At 40.9% G+C, this 27953-nt stretch overlaps 1 protein-coding gene across 2 annotated transcripts; it reads right to left on the bottom strand.

Annotated features, from left to right (window-relative positions):
- Nucleotides 1–88: 88 nt before the first annotated feature.
- On the bottom strand, nt 89–27629 carry LOC111336565 (uncharacterized). Of its 2 annotated transcripts, XM_022942688.2 has the most exons (24): nt 27287–27629; nt 22728–24556; nt 21766–21961; nt 20896–21165; nt 20408–20746; nt 18891–19232; nt 18283–18642; nt 16581–16901; nt 15275–15433; nt 14088–14228; nt 13707–13991; nt 12762–13268; nt 11887–12189; nt 9730–10458; nt 9347–9625; nt 8252–8401; nt 7326–7658; nt 6788–6874; nt 6469–6687; nt 5776–5908; nt 4250–4443; nt 3204–3294; nt 1928–1974; nt 89–1198 (listed from the first exon to the last, which is right to left on the bottom strand). In XM_022942688.2, the coding sequence occupies exons 1-23, from the start codon at nt 27384–27386 to the stop codon at nt 1935–1937; spliced, it is 7407 nt and encodes a 2468-aa protein (XP_022798423.2). In that variant the 5' UTR covers nt 27387–27629; the 3' UTR covers nt 89–1198; nt 1928–1934. The 2 variants fall into 2 exon arrangements, with proteins under 2 accessions (XP_022798423.2, XP_022798430.2); XM_022942695.2 differs by lacking the exon at nt 9730–10458 and having other exon boundaries at nt 27287–27628.
- Between the last annotated feature and the right edge of the window lie 324 nt (nt 27630–27953).

Genomic DNA, 27953 nt, shown 5'->3' with positions numbered 1-27953 from the left:
GTCCACCCCATTGAAAATAAACTAGAGTTTGAATACTAATGCAGCTTGGCTTACTGGACTTCGCTGAAAAAATCTTCAAGAAACAAGATTAAGTTTAAATATATTTTATTAAAAAAATATTCAATTCACGACATCGATCAAATTTGGTGCCAAACTTTATCTAATATGCGGCCTCTAGTATCTCCTGATCAACTTCACTGACTTTGAAATGCTTTTTGATAACACGGCTAACACCAAGGAAGAAAAAAAAAAACTGCAATAAAGAGGCTCTCGTACTTCTTTTGCTCTTGTAGCTCTAAAATTTTAAATATTACTCGGTACTTCTTTTTCTAGATCAAAAACGTCAAAAGGCACCTTGCTCTAAATCTTGTACAACCACGAAATAAATTCGAATTTCAAACCATTTACAACATAAGCTAACATGATGCAAATGGTCGCTTCTCTTCGTGAGAAACAATGAGCTGATTTGACTCCCATAACAAAGCAGAGACACTCTTGAGACGCAAGTGGCAACAGGAAACAGTATGCAACTACTCTTGGCGTGCTTCGACATCAACTGAAAAACTGGAAAGTCGTCGTTATTGCATTTTAAATCAAAGAATGCACACAAAAAGAATCTGGAGTAAGCGCTGGGAAAAGGAAGTCTCAATTTCCACTTGCCTCTCGCATCTCACAAACGTCTGTGCCTAAAATTACCTAAGAAGTAAATTGTCTGCTTTAGCACGAAAACTACACTAATCATCTCTAAATGCGATTTACGATGGGCTCAGTGCTGTAGTGTGGTTCTTTTACAAGGCGCATGTTGAACTGAATGAATACAAAAAAAAGCGCTTTAATTCAGTATACTATCTTGAAAATAACGAACTGAGAGACGTTCATAGGCGTAGCATCGCCTAAGTAGACCAGAAGACGGCAATCGAACGAGTCCACTAATTTCTTCCGTTTCAAAAAGGAAAGGCCTCATTCGTTTAGATTAGAAATGATCACTTCTTGTCACGAGGAACACCTCTGTTGTCTGCATTCTCGCGGTTCTATGGGCGCGCCTAAAGAAAGTTCTGAATTCGATTGAAAGCTGAATTTATAAAAAGGAGTCAAACTGAAACTACGCAAAATTACTAATTCCAATTGTTTGTAAAAGCAGACATCTTTCAGCCTGTTTGCTGCTAGGCCTCGTCGAAGTGAAGTCTTTCCTTTCCCACTGAAAATAAGGAGTGAAAGAGGAATATGAAATTCCTAATAGGAATCTATAAACAAGATACAGTAATGATTCTACAGTAATGATTCTTGATTCTCGACGATTTTTTTTTGGGGGGGGAGGAATCACATGGTTTTGATGGGAAACGGAGGGAAGCTTAGTAGTCGCTGACAAAGTATAAAAGGAGAACTATAGAAAATTGACGCCAATGGGGGAGGGGGCGCGTCATCAAAATACTACAGAGCTTTAGGAAGTGATCAGGTGAATTTCATTGCGACACAACCAAAATCCTTCATCCAATGCAAAGGTTTTTCAAATGAATAATTGTTTTAATTAAAAACGTTAAATAAAGTTATTAAATTTTATTAAATTTTTAGCTCCCTTTTCATTTTAAGCTCACACGTACGCTTGCCATATTTGTAGATCATGGTATATTGGCTGATATACCATAATGGCTAAGCCAATAAAAAGTCTTGACTTGCATTATCCAATGATCTAGTTTTTAATAAAGGCTGATAGTTTCTAAAGAAACTGTTTGGGGCTGCGTCGGTGGGGGGGGTAACGAAATAATTTGGATATATCAACAAAGTTGAAACGGTAAATTGGCCACCGTAACGATTACAAAAGCTGACGTTTCGAGCGTCAGCCCTTCTTCGGAGCGATTTAAAAAGTAATTTACACTGCTTAGGAGATGAGAACGAAATTTAAACCTAAGCGTCGTAAACAACTTACCCAAAAGCTACTTCGTATCCTGTCTGTGCCTTGATCGTAAACGATGCCTAAAATATGTGACTCATCTCCATTAAAACGAAATAATTACTGATTCATATTTAAGCGGTGGCCTTATGGCTGGTGCGCTCGACTCCGGATCGAGTGGTCCGGGTTTGAGCCCCGGCCGGGACATTGTGTTGTGTTCTTAGGCAAGACACTTTACTCTCACAGTGCCTCTCTCCACCCAGGTGTATAAATGGGTACCGGCAATTTAATGCTGGGGGTAACCCTGCGATGGACTGGCATCCCATCCAGGGGGGAGTAGAAATACTCCTAGTCGCTTCGTACTACAGAAACCGGAGTTAAGCACCGGCCTAATGGGCCACTAGGCTCGTAAACAGACTTTAATTTTTTTTACATATTTAAGCATTTTACATGTTAATTAACCTAAGCAGTTTTCATATCCAGTATTTAAACTCACATGGCACACCTTTGCACTACTTTATCCAAAACCGAAAGATGACCGAGCTGTGAGACTAACCCCAACATACGTGCAATTCTGAAGCCAAAATCTATAAAGATTATTTTTAAAGTCGTATGCAATGTTACATGTGCGACGTATGTGGCTTACGGAATGCTTTGGTGTAGAATTAATTGGCCCTGCACGATATGTTTGCGTGAATAGTAGACAGGAGTGGTTGTCTTATGATTCTCATTTTCATTAATCCCCGGAAACAGGGATCATTACAAGCACTTATTAACTGGGTACCATAGAACCAACACTAAAGTGATCTCGAAAGCCAATCAGAAGAAAGTAAAATATCATAGGAGCCAATGAGAACACGGTGTAGAAAAAAGCGCGGGAAAACACGAGTGACCAAGTCGAGATTTGTTTTGCATTTAATTAATTGAGAGATTTTAAAGAATAATCTGAACCAATCACATTGTGTTGCAAAGAAAAGCCAATTAGAAGAGAAGAAATATTATAGGAGCCAATAAGAACGCGATGTAGGAAAAAGTGACCTGGCTAAAGCGCAATAAAACACGGATGACCAAGTGGAGATTTTTGTTAGTTTTGCTTTTGATTGGCTGAGAGATTATATAGAATTTTCTAAACCAATCACAGAGCGCAGCAAAGAAAAACCAATGCAATCACGAATTGATTTTCACACTCAATTAAACATTTCCTCTAATAGTAGCTGAAGATGGATTAGGGATTAGCATACGAATAAGACCTGTATTCAAGGTCCATTCTCCAAAGCTGATTATCTCTCACTAAAAATCTGGGTTTACCTACCGTCGAATAAACATGCAGACGGCCCATAAAATCCCTCCTGCACCGGCTGCGAATCCGACCACACCAATTATCACATAAAGCACCATGGAGTCTAAAGATAGACACAAAAAATATACTGAGTAGTCAAAGCAATATACAAAAAATAGCCAAATGAAGAGAGGGGGCAAGTTTTTAAAGAAACTGTGGTGTTGCGTCGGTGGGGAGTATTTAACAATTATTCGCCGAAGTGGAGGTGGCTAGTGGTAGATATTTACTGAGCCACGAAGTGACAAGGTAAGTATTCACCTAAAACAGTGAGATATTATAGTATAAAAAGATGATTTTATCTCATTTGTTCCGACAAAGATTACAATAATTTCGAGCGCGAGTTGCTCGCAGGTCAATAGCAAAGGTTATTCGGTTTGAGTAGCCAATCAGAGCGGAGCTTTAAAGCTAGCCATTGTTTTAGTATACACTTGATTGCGAAAAAATCGTTTACCATGACCGATGAGACCCTATGGCTCTCTGGGTACACATCTACATGATAACCATCATTAACAGGTGGTGAAGGATGGAAGCTATCCGCGCTTTCCTGGAAGAAAAGGATTATCCTAACGAAAGTTTTTTATGAATAATGATCTGATCATGTATCCGACGAGCATTTCCCATAAAGCCGTTGGGTCTCATCGTTCATGGATCATGCTTTTTCGGTGTCAACGTTTTTGGAATAGGCCATTTTATAGTTGTGTACTTAGTCGCCAAGCCTTTGATTTGGAGTGAGGCTGAAGGTGACCTTGTCGTGACAGAGACCAGTATCTAGTTAGCATGATAACTAAGTAATTTACATTTGAAAAGCAGCAACGTTTGTATCATAACAAGGACACTATTACCCTCACTCCTGTTCAAAGGCTTGGCAACCAAGCACACAACAGTGAAAAACTTTACAAATCATCCTCTGATACTCTTAAAGGCGAATCTAACACGTCTGTCGCATCCTTGGGTGGAAGATGGCCAAGCTGTTGGTAAAGCACGTCTTTGTTCCTATAGCAATTTAAATTTCTACTCACGTTTCTCCGCTGGTCTTTCAGCAGTGCTCTCCAATATGGTGGAGATCTCAACGTCGCCATTCGTCGAGGACGTATCACTTATTTTACACAAGGATGGTGAATAGCAGGCTACAGAGAAGCAGTTGTTGTCGACCATGTAAGCGACATTACAACCTTGCTGTGCACAGCAGCGATCCATACACATATGCATATCACTGAAGCAAATAACAGAGACAACTAGTAAAGATAACTGTATGGAGGGGAAGTTTGGGGGGAGGTGGGGGCGAGGAGGTCTTCACCAAAAAGCAAATGGGCCTTGAATTGAGCACACTTCGTCATGTCTCGTATAACTGTCGAATATCAAATCGCGAACGTTTTCTCCTTCTCAATCACCCAAGAGTTCGAGCCCCGTTTCTCCATATTGAAATCTTAGTGAGGTACTGTGAGGTACTGTGGAATAAATTCCCCAAGAAAAAACAAAATCCGTTGACTCAGAGTCAGACAAACTAATCTGCAAATTCTAGCCAAGATAAAGTGGTGAATGGTTTTTGCTATGGCAAATAGTGAAGGTTAGAGAGACGCAGAGGACAAATTGACACCGAATCGAACTTAAAGGTCCAGTGCAAAGCATAGCGCGGCTATATTTTACAGTTAGAGCTTCTTAACCTCACAGTGCTTCTCTACTGCCAGGAGTAAATAAATGGGAGCCGGAAAATTTTAAGAAAACTCAAATCAAGTGGCTTGTCCATCTCCGATTATAGACAAACATCTAATAGTCCATTTTACAGTTGTGTGCTTGGTTGCCAAGCCTTTGAACGGGAGTGAGGCTAGAGATGACCTTGTTATGACACAAACCTTGCTGCCTTTCAAATGTAAATCACTTTGTTATCATGCTAACTAGATACAGGTCTCTATCACAACAAGGTCAGCTTTAGCCTCACTCTGAATCAAAGGCTTGGCAACTAAGTACACAACTGTAAAATGGCCTATTAAGGAAGGGAAGCAATGCCCGTTGTCGCTTGATGTTAAAGAAACCGAGATAACCTTTGGAACTTATCAAAAGCTTATCGGCAGCAGTGTTGAGTAGTCTTGTACGTAGATTTAAGAATATCTTTCCACTTGATAGCAAAGTTAAGTTGCAAAAAGAAAAAACCTCAGTCAGTAGAAATATGTGCAAAGAAACCTTTTAGTAGAGAGAAATGAATAAAGTAGGTAAGTTCCCAAAGAACCTGTGGCCCTGTGTCGGTGGGGGAGTATAACAAGATAATTTGGTTTAACCAACTGAGTTTATGAATATAAATTAGCCACCGCAAAGAGTTTCTAAGCTGAAGTTTCGAGCATTAACCCTTTGTGATTCGCTCTGACGAAGGGGTAACGCTCGATGCATCTCGCGCTTTGCTTAGGCGAGGATCTTAGTCTACTTTCGCCTCGAGCCTAAACAGTTGTCATTAGAGAGAGTAACCGGTCAGTAAAAACCCACGTTTCTCATTCACGTACTCAGCGCACCATTTGGAAATGTCGTGAGAAAACTTCTTAATAAACTGTACCTGACAACTCCCTCAAAACTGAACTTTCCCGCCTCTAACCCTCCAACTAAAGTCTTATTGCTGAATATCTCCGATTGCGACTTTTGGTCTGCCCGACATGTCGGCGTCTGGTCGTTAGCGGAGAACATTGTCCCTAAAAGGAGAAAGGGTGTTCGTTTTAGGAAGTCATATTATAACATAACCAAAGTAAAGCGCATGCTCTGATTGGTCATTATAACATAACCAAAGTAAAGCGCGCGCTCTGATTGGTCAATTTAGCGTCCCCCATTTGCCCATGGGTGTACGCTGCTGACGTGAGCAAATGCAAAGACTATTTTTCCACGCCCGCTTGTTTTTTCTGGTCGCGTAAGATTTGTTAAATGAAAGGGAACTCTTTAGCTACAACGTATCAATGTTATGTTATAGAACAAATGGTAAACACCACAGCGTACACTATTGAGTTATGGATGCACTTGGGAGGTTTGCTAAGCACTCAAGAAGCTAGAGTCGCTCTCGGCTATCGCCTCGAGCGACTCTTAAGCTTCTTTCGTGCTTAGCAACCTCACGCGTGCATCCATAACTCAATAGTGTACGCTGTGGTGTTTACCATTTGTTAAAAACATGATATGTGTGTCGTTTTCAGAAGCACACGTCATCACATTGGATTCTTGCCAGTCGAAAGGTGCTCTAAAACGTTCTACGAGTAAAACAAACCTTTGTCTTTATCGTCATAGAATCCCCTTGAAACATAAGACACTTTTGGTTCAAGATGAGAAGGTTTAGCCAACACAGCTTGACAGAGCTTTTCGCTTTGACACTCTACAGAGTAACAGTGATCCCCGAACATGAAAGCGAGGTCACATGACGTGTCGTCACAACATTTGCCGATACATTCTCGCATCGACAGCACTCCAGGCCTCTCGGTGAAATTGCCTGAAATAAAAGTGACGAATGTGTGACAAGTCGATCCCAACAATTTATCTGTGGTTAAAACATTCTCAGAAAGTACAACTTAAAAACAATGAGGAATTACCTGCGTCAATCCCACCGCGTAACGTAACGTTGTACGTGATAGTGCTGTCACGGCACTTGTCTTGAGCTATGTTGTCGTTCGTTGTTGCTACAGATGTCGAAAGAAATCAATGATTTAATTGTTTTCTAACAAAAGAATAGGAAATATTGAATGACAGACATTGTATCTCAATCGAAGGCTTTCAAATAGCACCTATTTCTATTGAAAACGATTCTACCAACATTTTAAAGGAACAGTCATCACTTATCAACAATATTTACTACAGATAACTGAGATTTAACACCAACTTCTTGATAAATTGTGACCCTCTACAGGAAAACGTGCGCTGAGGTGAGCGCACGGGCACGTGAGTCATGACACGGCAAGCTAAGCCTTATCGTGTGTGTCACATATTTGCAGGTAAGTGTATCTTTAACAAAAAAAAAAAAAACAAATGGTAAAAGCCGAACCATTAGCTAGTATCTTGGCGGCTAGCTCTCTGCATAAATTGCTGAATCGTAATAACTTGTACGAACTTGAAATATTCGAAGGAACTTACCAAGAGAGCTCACACCAAACTGCGAGTTCTTTTGGAGAAACGAAATGGCAGGATTCAAGTTAAGTCGAGAAATACTTGAACCGAAGATAGGGACAGTCTTACAAAGATCAGCGCTGTAACAGTGCACGGCATAACACATGCTGCCTAACATGAAAGCAACGTCGCTACGTGGCTCTTTACAGCTCATCTCTATGCAGTCATCCATGGAGTCTACCCGACCAACTTTTTGAAAGACTCCAGAGTGGAGTCCCATTTTAAGGGTGACGTTGTACTCGATTGGTGTGGCGTCGCACGAGTGCGCCACTTTAACAATTGGGTTAGCTGTGGAATCAGCTGAAATTATGGACAAAAGAAAGAGAGAAAATTAGGGATTGCTTGTTATCCATCGCCTAGAAGGAGGGGGGGAAGGGGAATTGGAGGATTTTGGTTGTCACCAGACGGAAGTAAATTTTCTATTGTCCCCCCTTTTTAACCCCCTCCGTTCCCCCTGAAAAGCATGAGATTCTCCCTCCTCACCCTAGTGTCATTTTTGTTATCACAGTTATTATGCGCATTTATAAGAGTGCCATACTTGCTTCTCTTTCCATATTCCAATATAAACAATGTTATAGTGACGAGGCCAGATCAGGCAGAATCAGCTGTCCGTAAGTAACAACCTGATGGTTTAGGCTTTTTTTTTTTTTTTATCATTTTGTGCAAGTTAAGACCACGTTCACCGCCATTGCGTTAAAGTGCATTTCTTGGCTGCGAAACACAACTTTAAACATCGTCCTGGAAGCTAAATTAAAATTTCTTCCTTTAAGAAAAGAGCATGTGTTAAAAAAAAAATACGAAAGGTCATAGAGGAGAGCTGTTTCACACCCGAAATAATCCTAAACTTGAATTTGTTGTCAGAGTGAAAAGCCACTACAACTAATAATCAGTACCTTGGTGAACTTCTGAAATTGTTGATAGAGTGGGAGAAGGAGAAGTGGCGGGCGTTGGGGACGAAGATTGTGACACTGATGATGTCAGCGGAGTTGCAGTGAGAGGTGTTGATGTCATGTCAGTAAAAATACCTTTGACGTTGTAATTTCCTGTGAAAAGCAAGTAGTTTTATCGATATCAATCTCAGTTTTTCAGGACCTGCCAAAGGTAAGCATAATTAGTAGACTTCACCGCTTAGGAAAAAGAGAAAAATAGTCGACTGTACTCGAGCCAAGAGGCCTTTCAAGCAGGAGCTCACGTCGGTTTCCATAACATGAAGCGACTAAAAATATCGTCACTACTTCTCCCCTGAATGGGATGCAAGTCCATAGTAAGGTTACCCCCACCCTCCCCCCCATAGTAAGGTTACCCCCCTCCTCCCCCCCAGTATTTCGTCAAGGCCTCCGGACAATTCATCGGTACTAATTTTTGCTCCTGGGTGGAAAGAGACACTGTGAAAGTAAAGTGTTTTCTTCAAGAAAAAAACACGATGACCAGGCCATGTGTCTTTCTCGGCCCGGAACCCAGCGCACTAACCTGTTAGCCATTGGTTCTCCCATTAATGCTTAGGAAACCTTCTTGGCCATTTTATGGCTCAAGGTATCTAGTCTCTCGGGAGTAAGACAGTGACTACATGTATCTCTGGTGATGTGAGAGAAGCGAAGGTCTGAATGTAGGTGACGTCGTACCCCTTGCACGGTCGCCCCAAGTTCCGTTTCCCAAATTGAAGTTCCGTTGCTCCGAAGTACGGTCGCATCGCCCACAATTTGACGTTGCATCACCCTCAACTTTTGATCTAAATTCGATTAAGGTTTGAAACGTCTTTCGACACAAGTTTTAAAGCTTGGGGGTTCGATGTTCCGAGTATCCAAATCTTGAACCAGCGATTGCAATGTTGCGACTGCTTAGTAACCAGGCAAAATATCTCGAACCAAACTCTGGGGGCAACCGTGCAAGGGGGCAACGTCACCTGCTACAGTTCTATTCCTTCCAGAGGACTCAGATTTTTTCTTTGTCTTATGCTTGTGCAAATCCTTAACGATGTCATTTCTTACCCTGAGGTTTCTTCCTTATGGCAATGCGAGGAAGATAATGGGTAGGCCGTGCCTTTCTTGGCTCACAAGCCCCATTGCTGTTACATGACACTGAGTAACAATCGTCCTCAATCATAAATGCCAGATCACAGGAGTCTCGCTTGCAACAGAACTGCATGCATATGTCCATGTTTGTGGTTTTCCCATTATCACTGAATGTTCCAGCATTGATACCCCCAACCAAAGTGTAATTGTACAAAATTTCACCGTCCCAGCACACGCTTTTCGGTTGGGGTGACGCTGTGGAAGAGAAAAAGAAAAAATCGGTTTAGTTTACGTGTGATTGGTTGCCCTGGGGTTTTCTTGAAGATAAAGCAGTGGACAGTTAGTCATGGTGGAAATACCTTGTGAAGTATGAGAGTTCTGTCTGTGCGTTAAATGTAATCTTGCATAGTCAGCAAATCTGTCTAAGTCTGCGTTACTAAGTGACTTAAGGGCGTCGTTAACGTTCTCATAGTCATCTGGACGTCCTTTGTTGTCTTCATCTTTCCACTTCCTACTGTGTTTGTTTCTATTGACAATTTCATGAAGAAACTTGTGGAGAAGCACCTTCAAAACTTTGTCAACAGTCGTATGATGCGTATTTGAAAGCTCGTGAATAAAAGAATCCGTGTCCTTCGTGAACACACCCAGAATACTCCGCGGGGGTGTTATCTGAGTTGTTTTAACAGAGTCTACTTCTTTAGCTGGTGTCGCAGTAGCAGTTGTCGTAGATGAGCCCCTTTCGGACTGATCTTCAACATGAAAGACTGGCAGAGCATACATGCCCATTTGTCCTCCTTTCATATTCGCTACGAGTGTTTCAAACCGCATTTGAGGCGTCGTTGGCGTAAACATATCGGTGGAAAAATTTTCGTCTATTTTTTTACTCATCGAGTGATTATCACCAGTGTCATCGCTTACGTCATTGTTTATGTCAGTATTTACGTCTGTTTCCACAAAGAAGTCAGTGCCATCGACGTGTTTCTTACTCACAGGTATAAAGTTTACTGCAGTCTGTTTTTGTGGCTTCTTTCCGTACAAGAGGCCCTTGATGATTTTCAGGACAGCCTTAAGTTTTGGCTGGTTTAACACTGTGGAATAAGGTTCGAGGCAAATATACGTTTTAAAGTATGTGTTAAAACACATAAACTGAGGGAGGGGTGGCTGTATTGAGCTACGCTATCTGATACTTTAAGGAACGTTTGGAACAAAACAAAAACGACTTTAAGTTTAGTCCGTTAGCTAAGTGACTTATTGCTGCCAGAACCTTTCCCGGTTTTCCATTTTATTTGACGATGGTGTGTAAAACCCACCCAGCGTTTTATGAAGTTCTCCTACAAATTGCTGGCAAAAACAAAAATTATAGTAAGCTTAAAGGGTGAAAGTTTCTGAAGAAAGTGCGGTGCTGCGTCAGTGGGGGTAACAAGGCAATTTGGTTACATCAACCAAGTTGAAATTGTGAGTTGGCCACCGTAAAAAGTTAAACAGCTGACGTTTCGAGCGTTAGCCCTTCGTCAGAGCGAATGGAGGAGTTGTGGGTCGTGTCTGGGTTTATATGCAGAAAGTGGAACTACGCTATTGGTGGAAACATGGTGACGAACGTTAAAACACCTAAACGGAGGGAGGGTTGGTGCATAGAGCCGCTTCAACGAACGCTTTTCATTCTACTAATTTATTCGTGTTTTTCTCGTCACCATGTTCCCACCAATAGCGTAGCTCTACTTTCTGCATATAAACACACACACACGACCCACAGTTCTTCCATTCGCTCTGACGAAGGGATAACTCTCGAAACGTCAGCTTTTTAACTCTTTACGGTGGTCGATTAACAATTTCAACTTAGTTGATATAACCAAATTATAGTAAGCTTAGTTACATGCATTTTGATTGGTTCTTACTGATGATTTATTGCAGGACAGACACAAAGAGACGTCACTATTATAACATTTTGTTTCCTCATTATATAAAACAAATGGATTTCATGTCAACGTGGATCTGTTCAGTAACAGACCACATAAGACGTCAAAAATGTGGTAAAAACATCAGTGACACACTCAGCTGTGCCTCAAGGGTCCACTTTTTTGCATTGTGGGCGCCGAAAGACTTGATCACCTGAGTATCAGTATCAAGGGTGCTAACGTGAACAAATAAGACAGTGTTTCTTTAGCGGCACTGATACAGTCTATATCACACTTTCCGACAAGAAGGGTCAGTGCCGGATTGTGATCTTTAGGATGTTGAAACGGGGCATAATCCCCCTCGAGATTACCTCAACCATCATCGAACAGACCTTAGACAACATAGAACCTATTTTTATTCATATACTCTTGGGTGGAGTAAGTCTCAGTGAGAGTAAAGTATTTCGCTCGAAACTCAACTCTGTCAGCTGAGCTCTTGACTGAAACTCGCTTAACGTGCTGCTGCGAACCCAAAGAGTGACATCTCTATTTTCTTAAGTTAATAATTTGTGGGTGTAACTACGAAATACAAACTCGAACGGGAACAATCCACAAACTTACCGTTATCTTTCTTTTTGTCGTGATACACATAAACTATTCGCGGGTTGTACCTTGCGGGATTTCTTGCGGGACGTGACTCGCACAGTGATTCATTCAAGCAGCTCACACCGTAGCATTCGTTTTCGAGCATGAACGCCACATCGCATGCGTTTTTCATGCAGCACCGCTGTGTGCAAATACTCATATTGTCAGCGTTACCGAGATCAGTAAACTTTCCCGCGTTTATCCCACCAACCAGTGTGACGTCATTGTGAGCTGCACTTGCGCGGCATTGGGAAACCTCTGAAGGTTTGGATTTGTTTGCTTCAAAACAAAAACAAAAGGAAATTCAACGCATGCGTGGTTGAGCACGTACACAGACAAAGAGAAGAGGTCCATCTGAGACTGACTCGTCCAGTTGCCAGAACTGCTTCCCGGTTTTAGACAGATAAAAGTATCATGAAGTATTGTTACATGTACTCTCAATTAATAGCTGTGGCGAACTCACTGGGAGGGACAGGGGTTTTTTTACCCCATCCCTATCACCCACTGGGAGGGACAGGGGGGTTTTGACCCCATCCCTATCAGACCTGACGGATTTTTTCTACTTGTCTGATAAAAGGATTCTTGTTTTGCGAGACGGGTATGGATTGACCCAGTAATTTGCCTTGAAGAAACATTTCGTATTTTTTGAACCACAGTTTGGCCTTATTCTACCTCCTCCCTCCCCTCCCCCCCCCCCCATGATAAACTCCCGGGCTCGGTTACAACTGACCGCATACATAATAACTTACAAGGTCAGTATCAATCGCTTGCATTTGAAGTGTGACAGTTCTTTCGCAAATTTTCAAATTACAAAAACTCAATCCGGTGGCAATACAAGATTTTGTTTTCACCTGAGACAATCTCCTTCGTGTGCTTCACAAACGCTATCTGTGGCTTGTAAAAGGGCGAAAACGCAGGTTTTGTAAGGCACAGAGCATCACTATAACACGCTACGGCGAAGCATTGTTTCCCTAGCATAAACGCAAGACTACAAGTTTCCATTCTTCCACAAGCGCGCACGCATTCGGACATGTTCCCGACTTTCCCTTTGTCGCTAAACTTTCCTGTTTTGATACCATACTTCAGTGTTACGTTGTACAGAATTTCACCCGCTGTATAGGTGTTCTTGTGTGGCAAGCCGTTTTGAAGAGTAAGGTAGTTTTCTTGGATTTCAGGTGTTGGCGACGGCCAAGTGGTGGGTGATCTTTGTGTTCCACTGAACGTGGTTGGGGTGAAGTCGCTGGATGACGTGCTTGACGAGATTCCTGTGGTCGCAGTGCTGGAGGTTGAGCTGCCCGTGGCACTAGAAGGGGATGTGAAGTTGTTTGTGCTTTCTGTTGGCTCCACTTCTAAGTTATCTGTAATACAGGTAACTTGATTTATTATAACAACTTCGTATGGACAAGAAAGCTAATCGTATTCATCGGAAAAGTGAAAAAATTCTCACTGTTGATTAAGTTAACAATCATTCTGTTAGTTGTTTTTTTAAGCTTTTGCATTCTGGTCTCAAAAACCATTTTTTTTTGTCATCTTGGAAAGTAGGTATGAGTAGATCATGCAACTGGTCTTCGAGTTAGAAGTTTCTTCGTAGTGAGTGAACAAACTCCTTGGTTGACAAACTGAAATTCAATGTCAACAGATCAAAATTCTGTGTGAAGATGATAATGAAACAAAAGATAGGCCAAGACTTTGAACCCTGTGGAAAGTCACTAAGATGGCTAACAAAGTAGCCGTTGTCGTTTTGTTGCCCCAAGAAAGTCGCCTATGGGAAATACGTTTGAGCTGATTTGTCTCACCTATTAGTCTATAAACGCTATTGGCGTAAGTTCCACCCAGTCCATCGCGGCATCTCCTTGATATTCCGTACATTTTATAGTCAATTTCAGCACGGGGTCCACCAAAGCACATTCCTCCTCGCTGAAGGGCGAACACCGGGTAGCCTCGCTTTCGCGCCACCTCTCCACACTTGCGCAGTGGATCCAAGCGTGATTTGTAAAAATCGTCTAATTTTTTATCTGAGTGCTCCATTACAGGTAGGGCATGAACACCAGAGTCGTTCCAGCAACCAAGTGAGATGTATCCTAAAATTTAAATCGAATCGAGGGAGCATGTCTAACTGACTTCAAATCTCTGCGCGTACATTACAGCAATCTATCTCTTTGATTTCACATACTCACCAAAATCTGTCAGTCGGTAGACGTCATTGGCGAACAAACCTCCCTTTCCCGCCTTACAAGATGACGACTCGCCAAACTGGTTAAACATTCTCCCCGCTGTCGGTCCGCTCAGGCAGGCTCCGCCATTCTGGATGGCAAAAACTGAGACACACAAAAAAAAATTATTGGTTACAACTTAAAACAACTTTCTTTACATTACATAAGTTGGTGTACAATTATACGAGTTAATTTCCATACAGAATCAAACCAATTTAAGAAAGCTGCTGACTTTGATTACCGGCCGATGATAAGGCGGATTCATGCTGACGTCATTGTTTACATTTTTGCTCATTTGCATACGGCTTTGCGTAAAGAAGGAAGCATGTTAGATACAAATTGACTTTAGGCAGCTAAAGAGCTAGAGAACCTTAGTACATGGTGAAATTTTTAGCTCTTTGGGTGTAATATTCAAGGAGAAATAGTCCATCAAATACTGCAAAATTTTTGGGTGGCAAAAGCGCTAATGAGCTCATACATTCTATGTAAAATTTTGAGTTTTTAAACCCGTGTTGCACAAAAAGTATTCAATGCATCAGGCTCGTATTCATTGGCCGAATTAATCGTACTTTGACCTTTCGATATTCAGAACTGATTTATTTTTAGGTCCATCAGAAACTGAATTGCTTATGCTAATGAGGCAAATATTGTAAACAAGGATTCCCCTATAGAGGACGCTGAGAATTTGATTAAGATGTGTACGGTGCATTGTGACCGACATCAATTTTAAGTAATGTTTTAAATTTTAAGTAAATTTTCAGACACGGCCTCCTCCATGAAAAGCAGTTTTTATTTGTGAAACATTTTCTTTTGTTGTTGTTGTAGTTAGGGAGATAGTCGAGTACCTTAACTGACCTATGAAAATACCGTGTATAAATAAAGTTATCGCATCGTATGATATCGTATCAAACTTAAGGGGCATTAAATCCAGAGCATTTCTGCAGACGCCGAGAGCTATAAGTAGGTTTAAAGCACACCCGCGTATTGAAAGTTATTTCCTCTCCTGTGCAATTACTGTCACGTTTACTCAATACTTGACATGATATGCGCATGCTATAAAGTAGTAACAATACTGACATAATTCCTACACTCCTTTAAATACCCTGGTCCTCCTCTACTCCATCCCGTGGAGCTAAACGGTAACAGCTTACCTCTGAAGTCATGCTTCCTTGCTACTTGTGCGCATGTGTCAATAGGCTTCTTTCGCGTGAGATAGGGCTCTGTTAGTAGAGGATCTGCGCCTTCCAAAGGGGTAACTGCAAACGTTTCCGTGTCTTTCCAGCAGCCTAAGGACGCATACCACCTGTGGGCTATAAAACACAAAATAGGATTTGGAAGTTCAGTAGAGCTGTTCTCAAAAGAAACTCAGTTCTGCATTGGTTTTGCTTCATTCTGCACGCGGCAGTTGCTTGAGAAAACTGGCCCTTCCCTCTCAACCAATAAGACACTTAAAGTAACCGCGATCCGGTCACTTTTGTTTCTCGTGCTTCAAACATTTTCGCGGATGGAGTTACTTTGGTTTTAATTTTTTACCTTAATCGATCGAAATGCACCTCGATACTAACAATAGGCATAACATGCAAAAGCATTAAATAAGTAAATAAATAAATATTGTAAGAAATAGACAACTTTTTTTGAGAGACATGTTTCGGCATACTTATGCCATCTTCAATCAATGAGTAACAGAACGTGAATAATTATATAACAGACAAGTAGATGAATAAAATATTTACAGTATGATGTAATACGAAAGCGGGTACTAATTACAACGTGACATTTAGGTCCGATTTACAAATTTAGGTCCGATTTGTAAACCGGACCTAGTCAAACTAGTTTTCACTTCTTTTAAAATTAAAAACATGTTCAGTGTCAAAGATCGTACTCCTGATGCTCTAAAATCCATGGTAGTTTATCAATTTTCTTGTGCCGGATGTAATTCCCGTTATATTGGCGAAACTAGTCGCCACTTCTCTACCAGGATAAAGGAGCACACGAAAAGCGACAAAAACTCGCATATTTTTCAGCATTTCAACACATCTCCTTGCTTTAGTATTCTGGATTCTGCTAACAACTCAATTGATTTAAAACTCAAAGCTTTTTATATAAATAAGATCAAACCTGAACTTAACAAACAATTACAGCATTATAACACTTTTCTAACGTTTTAGTTCACACCTTTGATGTTTGGTGTCACGTTGTAATTAGTACCCGCTTTCGTATTACATCATACTATAAATATTTTATTCATCTACTTGTCTGTTATATAATTACTCACGTACTGTTACTCATTGATTGAAGATGGCATAAACATGCCGAGACATGTCTCTCAAAAAAGTTGTCTATTTCTTACAATATTTCTAATACTTGCTACTGCTACGACCTTAAATAAATAAATAAATAAATAAATAAATAAACAAAAAAAAGTGACTCGATGGATTTAACAACTAAAGGTAATACCTGGGATTTCGTCGTCGGGCGGACTCCAGTTCACATAAGCCAGTCTTGGGTGATAATACTCAGAAAGAGCTGGTTTTATTTGGCAAGACTCATAGTCTTTACACGATACTAAGAAACAGTTGTCTCGGATTAGAAAAGCCACGTTGCATTGTGCGTCTGCGCAGCAATAAGCTGAACATTCGTTCATGTGCTTGACCACGCCCTTGTCAGTAAAGTTTCCTGACTTGATTCCCCCGCGAAGTGTCGCGTTAAATATGGTGTTACTGACGGTCAACTTATCGCACGCGTCTGGGCTTGGCTTTTCAGCACCCGGTAAAGGATCTAGGAATAAAGACAAAGAAATAACATGTAGTGAAATAGAAAAAAAGCTTACCATATTTTTCACCCTCTAGTACTGATCGTTTTCTCTAAAGATAGAGTCAAGGTTTCGCACTCTCACTCCTTACAGCAAGGTGAACTGGTTGGCTAGAATACGACGAATACTTCATTCGTATCTGATTGCGTTCGTCCCAGTTGAGTTTGCGTTGATCGATATAGGAGCCTCGAGTGGAGAGAGGAAAGGTAAGCGTCTTGTCGCAGGCTTGTGGCATGCATTTAGAGAAGTTCGCACATACGTTAGCGATGGCGGAAAATATCAAATGTGTCTGATGTTAAAAATAATTTGGATATATCAACAAAGTTGAAATGTATATGCACGATCCTTCGCAGTAAAGCACTATTTAAGCAATAGTGAAAATCAGACCTGAAAAAAATTCAGGCCTGTACGGGATTCGAACCACTGACCTCTGCGATACTAGTGCAGCGCTCTACCAATTGAGCTAACAAGCCAACTGGGAGCAGGCCATTAAATTAATTCGACATAAACCCGTAGATGATAAATCAAACAACAAACATCTCCCAGTTTGCTTGTTAGCTCAATTGGTAGAGCGCTGCACTAGTATCGCAGAGGTCAGTGGTTCGAATCCCGTACAGGCCTGAATTTTTTTCAGGTCTGATTTTCACTATTGCTTAAATAGTGCTTTACTGCGAAGGATCGTGCATATACGTTTCATAACCGCAGTTCATATATATGTATTTCATATGTTTGTTGTTTAAAGTTGAAATGGTAAATTGGCCACCGTAACGATTACAAAAGCTGACGTTTCGAGCGTTAGCCCTTCGTCGGAGCGAATAGAGGAATTGTGGGTTGTGTGTGCTTTTAAAGGCAGAAAATGGAGCTGCGTTATTGGTGGGAACATGGCAACGAGAAAAATAAGAATAAATTAGTGGAATGAAAAGCGTTCGTTGATCCCTGTGGGATTTAGACTGCCGGTTTGAAAGATGAGCTTTTGTTCAAGATTTTTACGGCTTTCCGTGCTACCTTAGTGTAAGGAAAGACCGCAGATTGCCATATGTTGCTTAGAATGATTATGTTGATATGTCTGATGTTAAGCGAACAACCACTCAACAGAGGAAATAGCGGAATAGTTAACGAAACAAGGTTTTTGAAGTTGAGAAAGCATCCCAGTTTCCAGACTGAAACAACATTCTGCTCTAAAGAATACGAGAAGAAAGTGGAGGCTACAGCGGAAAATCATCCAAGATAGTAAACGGAAATGGAGTTTACGAGCCTTCGTAACCCTGAAAACCTTCTTCAACCTAAACATTCCTCAAACCTGACATTCCGGAAGATGCCTCGCCCAAAATTATTCTCCTAACTCACCCCCTATCGGTCTTTCATTGCCACGGTATACGTATGCCACAGTAGGGTTGTAAGCGGAAGGTTTTGCTCGCTTCACCTGACACCCCTCCGCATCCGTACATTCCACCGCGTAACAATTTCCCTGGATCATAAACGCGACGTCGCACTTGTCTTCACGGCAACAATGACCTATGCACTCATCGATATTGCGGGCTCCACCATACGTGCTGAATTTTCCAGCGTTGATACCGCCGACCAGAGTAACGTTGTAGCTTACAGCCGTGTGGTGACAAACACGTTGTTCCTTTGCGGGCAGAGTTGTTGGTTTGGATATACTTGAGGTGATGGCTTTGTTGTAAGCGCTTCCATCCACAGACAGTTCTGAGGAAAAGAAGGAATATTAAGCTTCAAAGCCACTGATCAATTGCACGAAATTAGAAGGAGCTCACGGTTTATAAAGTTTTAGTTATTCTATTTTATGACAGCAGAAACTGTGAAAAGTAACATTGAAAATGTTAGTCATTTTCAACTGGTAACATCGTGCGTAAAACTTCATGCGTTTGAACGTAATTCTGTTGATGCGATTTCTTGGGTAAACTCGCGGTTACAGTTATTGCAAATTTATTTACCTGGTTCGGGTGTCATCGACCGTAAGTGTGATACGAAAGTGATCCTGGGGTTCATACTTGAAGGTCGCGCCTGTTTGGTCTTACATAAACTCTGACTGGTACATTTCACCAAATAGCACGAGTCTCGGATCATGAAGGCTAGGTCGCACGACTTTCGTAAACAACAATGTCTCGTGCACAAGTCCATGTCGTGCACGTGCTTTGCCTCAGAGAAGATCCCAGATTTGATGCCGCCGATTAGTGTAACATTATATTCGGGTCTGGTAACGGCGCATCTCTGCGAGTCGTCAGCTTGTGTGGGTGTCGGTGGTCTTTCAGTTTTCTTGGTCTGGTGGAAGGTTTCTAGCAAAATGAAAGTAATATAATTCCATCATTTGATGTTTTGCTTATTATAGTCTGTATATGTTGTATGTGTCGATCAAATCGAAGCTTCAACTTCTTTTCCTCAGACAATCCACGGGAATTTGACTGTCGTGCATGCCACAGGGGTGGGGAAATTGAACAAACTGAATACAAGCGTCTTAATCTTAAAGTAAAGAGTCCGCTTTCGTGAGTTAATGACTTAGACGAAAATTTCACATCGTAGAATGATGCTTACAAGCGAAAAGCCAAACAACGGCACCAAAAACTAGTGAGTGATTAAATGCTACAACATTCGTTGATCACACAAAGAATCGTTCATTATATAATTCTCCTCAAGTGGGACATTTGCACGCAATTTTTGCCGGGAGGGGAGGTGGCAATTTGAACGAACCAATCTTCAAAAGTTTAATTGCGGGGGGGGGGGGGGGGATGTTGAAGCTTCAAATTGATCGACACAACTCGAAAACCTGATTTAAATTAATTCAAGCAAGGTAAGCAATCTAACACACGTTAAGTCTGATGAAAAACCCCAGTCGAAACTACTAAGCTTATGATTTGAGTGTGTTTATCGTACTGACCATGTTCATCTGCTTCTTCAGACCATTTCACAAATAAATTTCACATTGGTGGACCTGACTGATTATAGGTAAACTCGTATTGGAAATTAAAGCAGCAGCCCTTAACACTCCTTTCAAATAATCTTAGAGCTTCTTCTTAAATGATTTTATAATAATTCCGCTTCTCAATAGAAAAGGCGTTAGAATTAAGAAAAGAATAAGAAAATGTCACAAGGAGCCGCACAGAGGTTACAGTAAAAGCATGTAAAGGCTGCTGGGAAAATATCAATTCCAAAGCCGCGAGTGGATTTTAGTATCTGATTGGAGGTGAGGGTGGAGTGAAATTTAAAAAACAATAGAGAGTTTAAGATCTACGTTTGGTGAGTTAACCGCAAACGTCAAACCGCGGTTAGCAGTTTGAGGTCAGCAGTTTTGAACGTGACCGCAGGAGTCTGGTCACGTGACTCCTAACGTGGATCTAAAACTCTATAATAACAAACAAACAATCCCAAATTACTATAGATCTCTAAAATCAAAAGTAACCCAGTAAGAACAAGGCAAAAGGCAGAACGGTTGATGATCTCATTTACATCCTACCTGTGTTGTAAGAGATGAGAAAACCTTTCCCTTTCCCTCCCGCAGTACTGGTAAACTGTACCAACAAATGATTCCCACTAGATGTTATCCCTGACGGCCACTTGGTTCCACAGTAAACCCCGAGTGCCTCCGAATTTTCTCTGCTTCCATCTCTAACTACAAGTTTGGCCTTTTTGCACGTTCCATCTTCATCCAAACTGAAGCGTTTAAAACTTAGCGTGATTTTCTCACTCGGATCAACAGATAGATGCCAAGTACAGGACGTTTTCCCTTTATAGCTTTTGGGCCATTCCGGTGATTCCAAAATGCCTTTTGGACTATTAAAAAGGCCGCCACAAACTGAGGAAAAGCAAATGAGAGATCTTAAGTAGACGTACATTACATATTTGAACTGAAAACGAAAGACCTCAATGGATGATTTTCATATTACGATAGCACATGCACAGACGTTTAAACACTGTGTTACCACCCAACCATCGCCCACTTACCTCTTTCAAAACTGCACACTTTCATGAGTTTCACAATTTCGCTCTGCGGCAAAGCCTTGTTGTAAATCCTAAACTCGTCCACTTCTCCCTGGAGAAACCTTTGGTTTTTGTGTTTTCCGATTCCAGCATGTGCATCCCAGTCTTGAGACAAGAGACCCTTCCCGGCTGCCTCAGCTTTTAGTCGTCCATTGACAAAAATCTTGGCGATACCTGTGCGCGCGTCATACGTGCCGACCACATGGTTCCAAACATTTGCAGGAATTATGGGATCTGTAGAAAATTGAAGAGAGTGAATACCTGTAATCATGTACGCCGAAGGATATTTCACGGTCTGTACAAAATCAGCTCACACTTCTAGCCAGAAAAGGCTTATCAGTGACGATTGTGATATTTTTGGCTATTTGTGTGCATTGGACTTCCCATTGGCACATTAACTCAGAATGTTTCTTTTAATTACTACTGTTGCAGCTCTTTAACTCGAGAAACAAACTCATAGACAAACGCTAACCTACTGTTTTCCTCTTACAACAATTGAAGTCCCCCACCCCCCAATTCAGACGACGTTGCTTGAGCTGCACTTCGAATAATGGTTAAGGAATAGCAATGCCCTTCATACGCCATAATGAAGAACGACGGAAAAGACCCCTTCTCAGATGGACTCGTTAATTTTTTATTATATCCGATAGATTAGGGTGAAATTTAATTAAAGGTTTCTAACAGCAGATGTAATATTTTGCAGAAGTACACCAAGCATAGCTCATCATAATTACGCGATAACCTTCTCTCGCCAAAAGAATAAATTATCCCGCGTGAAGAAGTAACAAAGAGCTGGTCTTGACGACTCATTTGAACTGTCATTCGCCGCCATACCTGTTTCAACGCTGAAGATTGTAACCCCAGTTTCATTCCTGTGGAACCACCGAAGGCTGCCATCTTGAATTTCGAAATGATATTGTCCTTTCTGATGCATTGAATGGCCACCTACTGTGTCGAATATCGAGTGATAACCTTTGTTAGAGTCGAGTTTTATCCACGCTGCAATACTTACGGCCTGACGGGGCTTCATCTGAAGAGAGATTCCAAGAACAAAACTCAAAATGAAGACATGATATCGCATCTCCAAAGATATCTAACCCAGTAAAAATGTCGAGGAATTTGTTTCCCTAAAGAGCTACTACAATCTTCGTCCCAAGTCGCACCAAGGAAACGAGTTTACATCATCTCCCCCAATACCTGGCGTTTTATGCGAGAGATGAATTATGCAAATTTGAATACGCTACCCCGCCCCTTGCGTGAATGGTTGGTGAATTCATCCGGTCAGTTGAACGATTTAAGCCTCTAAAGGCCAGCGTCTAAGTTCTCCTAAAAGCTTAGCAACAAACTTGTATGTATGTCACAACTTGAAACAACTGTTTTACAGTTACGAAAGCTATCGTTATTGTCCCTATCCAAAATTTAGCACGATTTCTCTCGAAGTAATGCGGAAGACACGGAGCAAAACCAATCATGTTTATCACCTCAGGTTTTAGTCGTCTTCAGGTTTGAGGCATCTGCGAGAAACGTTGATGTTAATTAACTAGACACCTTGGAAATCAATGTAGATAGCTCACTATAAATGGCGTTTCGAGCGAGAATCAGTTGTGGACGCCAGTTTAAGCCCAGTATGAACGCAGCGTTTGTGAAGCTGTTCAACCCATCATGACCACAACTAACGACCATTTAGTCATAATCTAATCCACGTTCAGCTTCAACTTAAAAAAACTAAACTTGCAGACTGTAGAGCCATCTCATTAAACCCATTCATCATCACTACATGCGTTAATTTTATTTACCTTCAACTGTTTTCCGTCCAGAAGTATCTCGCTTCCGTTGTTTATCCTTGCAACTTTACCGCACGATCCGAAAAACTTTGTGATCTCTGTTCGCTTGTCCGTGCCTGTCACATCTCCCTTCAAAGATGCAACCGCTGCTCTACCATTTTGCACATTCTCAAAATTCAAGTACAAGACAAGCCCTTCAGGAACACGTGATCGCTGTAAAAAACCGTTTCCAAAGTTTAATGGATTGTGAAAGTTCACCGTAGGCGAGGCTACAGGCCATTCTGGATTCATTCTTGCCCCCTCTCGAGAAAAAGGCAATGGTTTGATTGATCCCATTTTAGGAAAGGAAATGATTCGTGGGTTGCCACCTGCGAGCGCCATCTGCGATTTAATAAACCGGGGCTGGTAATTGAATTGATGTCCATAACCGTACGGAGAACGCTGTGAAGCGGGAATAAACTGCTTTTTATTCTGATCCTCGGTGTTTTGTAAACTGTTTTTCTGTTGCTGTCCAGCACCGTATCCATATCTCACTGGCTGCGGAATATTTAATTGCTTGAGAACTGGTGCGTTTTGCGGAAAATCTGTGCTCCAGAGAGAGGCAATTTGTGGTGTCCTTGGCTCTGATTTCAAAGCTATGGCTTGATTACTCAGTGTCGACGCAGGGGGATAAAGAGCTTTGTTGATGCTAGAAACGCTCTGTCTCCGGTTGCTAATTGCACTGTATTCCTTGGGAATCGAGGATAGTCTAGCTGGATTCAATGACCGAGAAGAGCTCTTTGCCCCGTATATTACTGGATCATATGTCGCATGAGGAATGACATTTCTGTCAACAAGAGCCTTGCTGTAAGAATTTGTTGTATCACTTGGTGCCCTCCACTCTGTTTCTTTCAGGAAATCTCCCTTTATGATCCCATTTAAGGAAACTGTAGATGATTTTCCTTTAAATACACTTCGAGGCTTTATATGTTTCTTATGGGTTGTTTGAGGGCGTTGTTTCTCTTTATGTTCTTTAATGTCGCTGGACGGTGCCACCTCATCGCCCTGTCCCGGAATCGACTTACGTTTGAATCTCAGTAAAACTCGTTCACCACCAAGACGAAGCGGAAGATGATACAGAGATCGTATCCTCTTCACAGAACGTTCTTGCTTAAGTTCATCCTCATCAGAAACGGCAGTTTTACGCTTAAATCTCCTCAGGCTTCTTTCGTGATGTTTTGAACGTGTACGATGATGTCGCTCGCTGATGACTGTTGACGAGTATTTTCTCCTCTTCTTTTCCCTAGAATCAAAGTGTGTTTTAGCTTTGTCGCTTGTTCTCTCTCGTTCATAATTTGAGGGAAGCTTTGACCGATCTGGTTTATTTAACGATAGTTTCAGGCCCCTCTTGGCTCTTCTTTTGCCACCTTCCTTCGATCTTTCCCCAATAGAGGCTTGTATTTCGGGACTAGAATTACCACGAGAAGTATGTAAGGCACTTCCAATTTTGTTAAAATCATTTAAAGAGCGTGTTAAATTAAAAAAGTGTGTGACACTATGAGAGAAATGGGTGACATTATCTGAAGGAATCCGCTGCGCTTTAACAGTGAACGTGACATTAGAATTTATTGTTTCGAGTGGTACTTTATCAGACACATCATGGTGTTTGGCTTTCGTCGAACGCCTTCTGATTTCTTTTGCGAAGGAAACATCCAAACGACGTTCATCTTTAAGGTTTTGTCTTAATGAAGATGATTGTACATGGAAAGGGTGGATTCCATCTTTTCTGGTATCAGTCAGATTCGTTGAAAGTAGATTTGAAGATGATTTGAACGAATCGTTAAAATGTGCTTGAGTAGAGCCTGCGGAAAAAGGGTGAGAACATACGTAAAATGTAACAAAAACTCAAAATATCTTGGCCTAAAGGTTTTCATGAGTTTTTTTTGGAGCAAAAGGAAACGGCTTCTGGTCTAAGCGTTGGGATCTGTCGAGTTCACTTGAATTTACTAAACGGTCTCTCGAACGACAGTCTATTTTCATTTAAGTCAGCACGAGGAATAACGCCCGATCCTCTCTCAGTCTGCATCAAGGCTAACCCTAATATGATACAAGCAATATGTTGACGGCAGCGGGGAATTTGTTTCAAGGTAAAAACGACCTTTGAAAAAGAGGGGAAATATCATTTCGTGAGCGTGGATTCACTTTGGGAGCGTTTTTTAAAACGGACTTTCCCTCTCCGGACTAAGACTAGAGTTAACACTGGTGGAATGGACTTTGGCCAGCCCTGATTTCCCCCCTCTAAGCAGTCACTTCAGTGTTTAAACGTTAAAACGCCCTAGGTAGGTTGCCGTTGGTTAATGATTTTTTCACGTAAGAATTAGATGAAAACCACACCTTGATTTAAAAATGAAATAAGTTTACAAGATAACATTTGAGATTACAAGGTTCTCAAGGTACGCACCTCTTAGAAAGGTGAAATCTCAGAAATCACTAATAACATAAAGCTATCTAAGATCGTGAGGCCATAACTGGATGCGAAATCATTACCACTGAAGATTTCCAGTCACCCACAAAACCCGCACCCTTTATTTTACTGATAATTTTTTTAAAATTATCAAATTAAAACACATAAGTTATTTTATTAAAGTAAAATAGAACAAACGCAGAAAACTGTTTTTTTGTCCAAATGAGGAAAACGTACACTCATAGAAGAAAATACGGTTTCTATTTAAAATATGTACTTAAAGGGATCCATTGGTGCGCTTTAATAGTAAAAAAAAAAAAAAAAAGACACATTAAATGGCTCATGACTGAAACATGAATAAAATCCGTATTTCGCCCTCTAATGAATCTTCATCAGCTCCTCTTTTCTCCAAAGGAAGAGATAGGAATTTTCATGCCGTTTACCGGTTCATTCTAGACGAAAGAACTTTGTTAAACTATTTGATCTTGCCTCTCATCTCGAATGTAAATGATTAAAGGAAATTTCCTCGATAGGAAAAAGCATTTTTCATACATGAATGACATCCACTTACACCAAATTACTTGAGCAATAAAACAAAAAGGATAAAAGTCACACGAATATTTTATCAATTCCAACATATTTTATGTACGAAAGAAAAAAACAAAAACGTCAGAACACACACCTTTATACATATTTGTGTAACTCTACAATAATTACTTGATGTTTCACTAGTCATCTCTTCGATAACTATTTCAACACTTAACAATCACAAGTTATCTTCGGACAATTAGGTATTAACCGCATACCAAACGGACTTTGACACAGTTAATTTGAAGAGTATGGTTGGACGATCTTTCTGTATACGCAAGAGTGATATCCTTTTATTTCATCACAATTGCTAGATTCCAGCTTGATTACACTATTTCTTATGATCGGTTCTTCATTCTTGGAAAGTTTGGAGGGAAATTTTTGGTGGAAATAGAGCGGAAAAAAGGTGTTGATGCGCGACAAACAAAACACGAATTAGCGAGCCACAAGTCTATTCTGCGACACTATTTTTTTCTTTTTTTTAACACTTGTTTTTTTGTCCTCGAAGCCATCGCAGGTTTATATGGGGCCGGGCGTCCTTTCCAAAGTGCAATTACTACGAAAGTGAAAATCTTTCAGGAGTTCTCGCCTTTGAGAGCAAGTGATCCGGAGCATAGTTCGACACTTGACTTAGCAGGTAGCTTTTCTTATTGTTTATGCAAACACATCTCGAAGGTCAATTTCACGAGAACACGTTGCTTCATCCTTACACCAGCTTTCTAAATCAACAAGGTATTATCCAAATAGCAAATAAAACAGTTGCCCTAGATCACAAGGTTGCTACATTTTATTTGGCTTTCCAAACCGGTTTTGAACCCAAGAAGTAAATTATTTAGGAATACCTGTCTTCGAGGCGTAAACCGTGAGCCTTCACGCTTTTCGAACGTTAAGCAGAGACAAACGAAAATGGTATTTCCATCGGCGATTGCAAGCCAACCATTTCCCTTCATTCTACAAAAATCAAACTTTTGGCATGTGATCGTCAATAAAATGGATTGAATTTTGTTCCTTAGACCCAGAAAGACGCTATCGAATTTATGAATCAGTAAGATTTAGAGTGTAAAGTACACAATTGCAAGTGGGACGAGCGTTAAATGAATGTCAACTTAAGACTCATGATCACTACAAAAAAGTTGCCGTTCTTTATTCGTGGAATTTTTGGTTCTTTTTTGATGATTATTGAAGGTTGTGGTTGATTATCGTTAAAACAGTGATTAAGGAAAGGATTGTGTAGATGACAATAATTAACCAGCGAGTGTAGTTATTGACACAAGAGGCCAAGAACAGTGTTCATTTTAAGCCATCCAAACAAATGTTAATTAAGTTAATCAAACTAAAATGTTGAGAACTATCACGACAGTTTCGTTTAACAAAATTCTCCCTCTTTGAAAAAAGCTTGGAGAACACAACTCGCTGAGGTCTCCGAACTGTTAGAGGGACGAATTCAACAAACGATTCATATCATTTTACCATATGTGCTAGGATTTCTACCAGAAGTAAGATCAATAGAAACACAAGCAAAACATTTCAACAGAAGTACCTTGTAACAGGCCGACTGACAAGATGACAAACCAAATGCGTTTGGTACGCAAATTTCTAACGCTTCGGACATCTCCAGAATTCCCCACTCTTATGCACATTGAAAATCGACCATACGATAGGACGGTACTCTCCAAATTACCATGGATGCAATTCAATGTCTTCTCGCTCCCCGCGACCAAAACTTTAACAAATCATCGTGGCCATAATTGAGATTAATTAATCTATCATGGTACGAGTCTTCCAAATCTGTTAAATCTCGCATCAGGGTCCAAGTTTGAAAATCGCCGCAGAAATAGGAAAAAAAACCGATTGTTAAGGGATCCGCGTACCAACTACAACTGGAACCCATCTACGATCCTGCTTGACAAGCATTACCATGACATCACACGACGAGAATTCTGGCAGTTTCAAACAATTACGTCATTGTGGTGAAATTCACGGGCTTGTCGGCGCTTAAACGAAAAACATTCACACCCTTTAGCTCTAACAGCAACATTCAAGATGGGTAGTGGACCAAATTGAAAGCGGATGCGTCGCAACTCGACTCACAGAATGGAACGGATTCAAATCTGTGGCGGGGACAGATAAGTCACATTTCAGCCCGTAGATGGATATCAACCTGACAAGGAAGACATTGAAAGACATGTGATGCCACTGAACCGTTT

The sequence above is a fragment of the Stylophora pistillata genome, chromosome 7, assembly GCF_964205215.1.
Source record: "Stylophora pistillata chromosome 7, jaStyPist1.2, whole genome shotgun sequence".
NCBI lineage: Eukaryota > Metazoa > Cnidaria > Anthozoa > Scleractinia > Pocilloporidae > Stylophora > Stylophora pistillata.
Note: the sequence above shows the minus strand (reverse complement) of the source record. Positions and strands in the feature narration are given on the sequence as shown.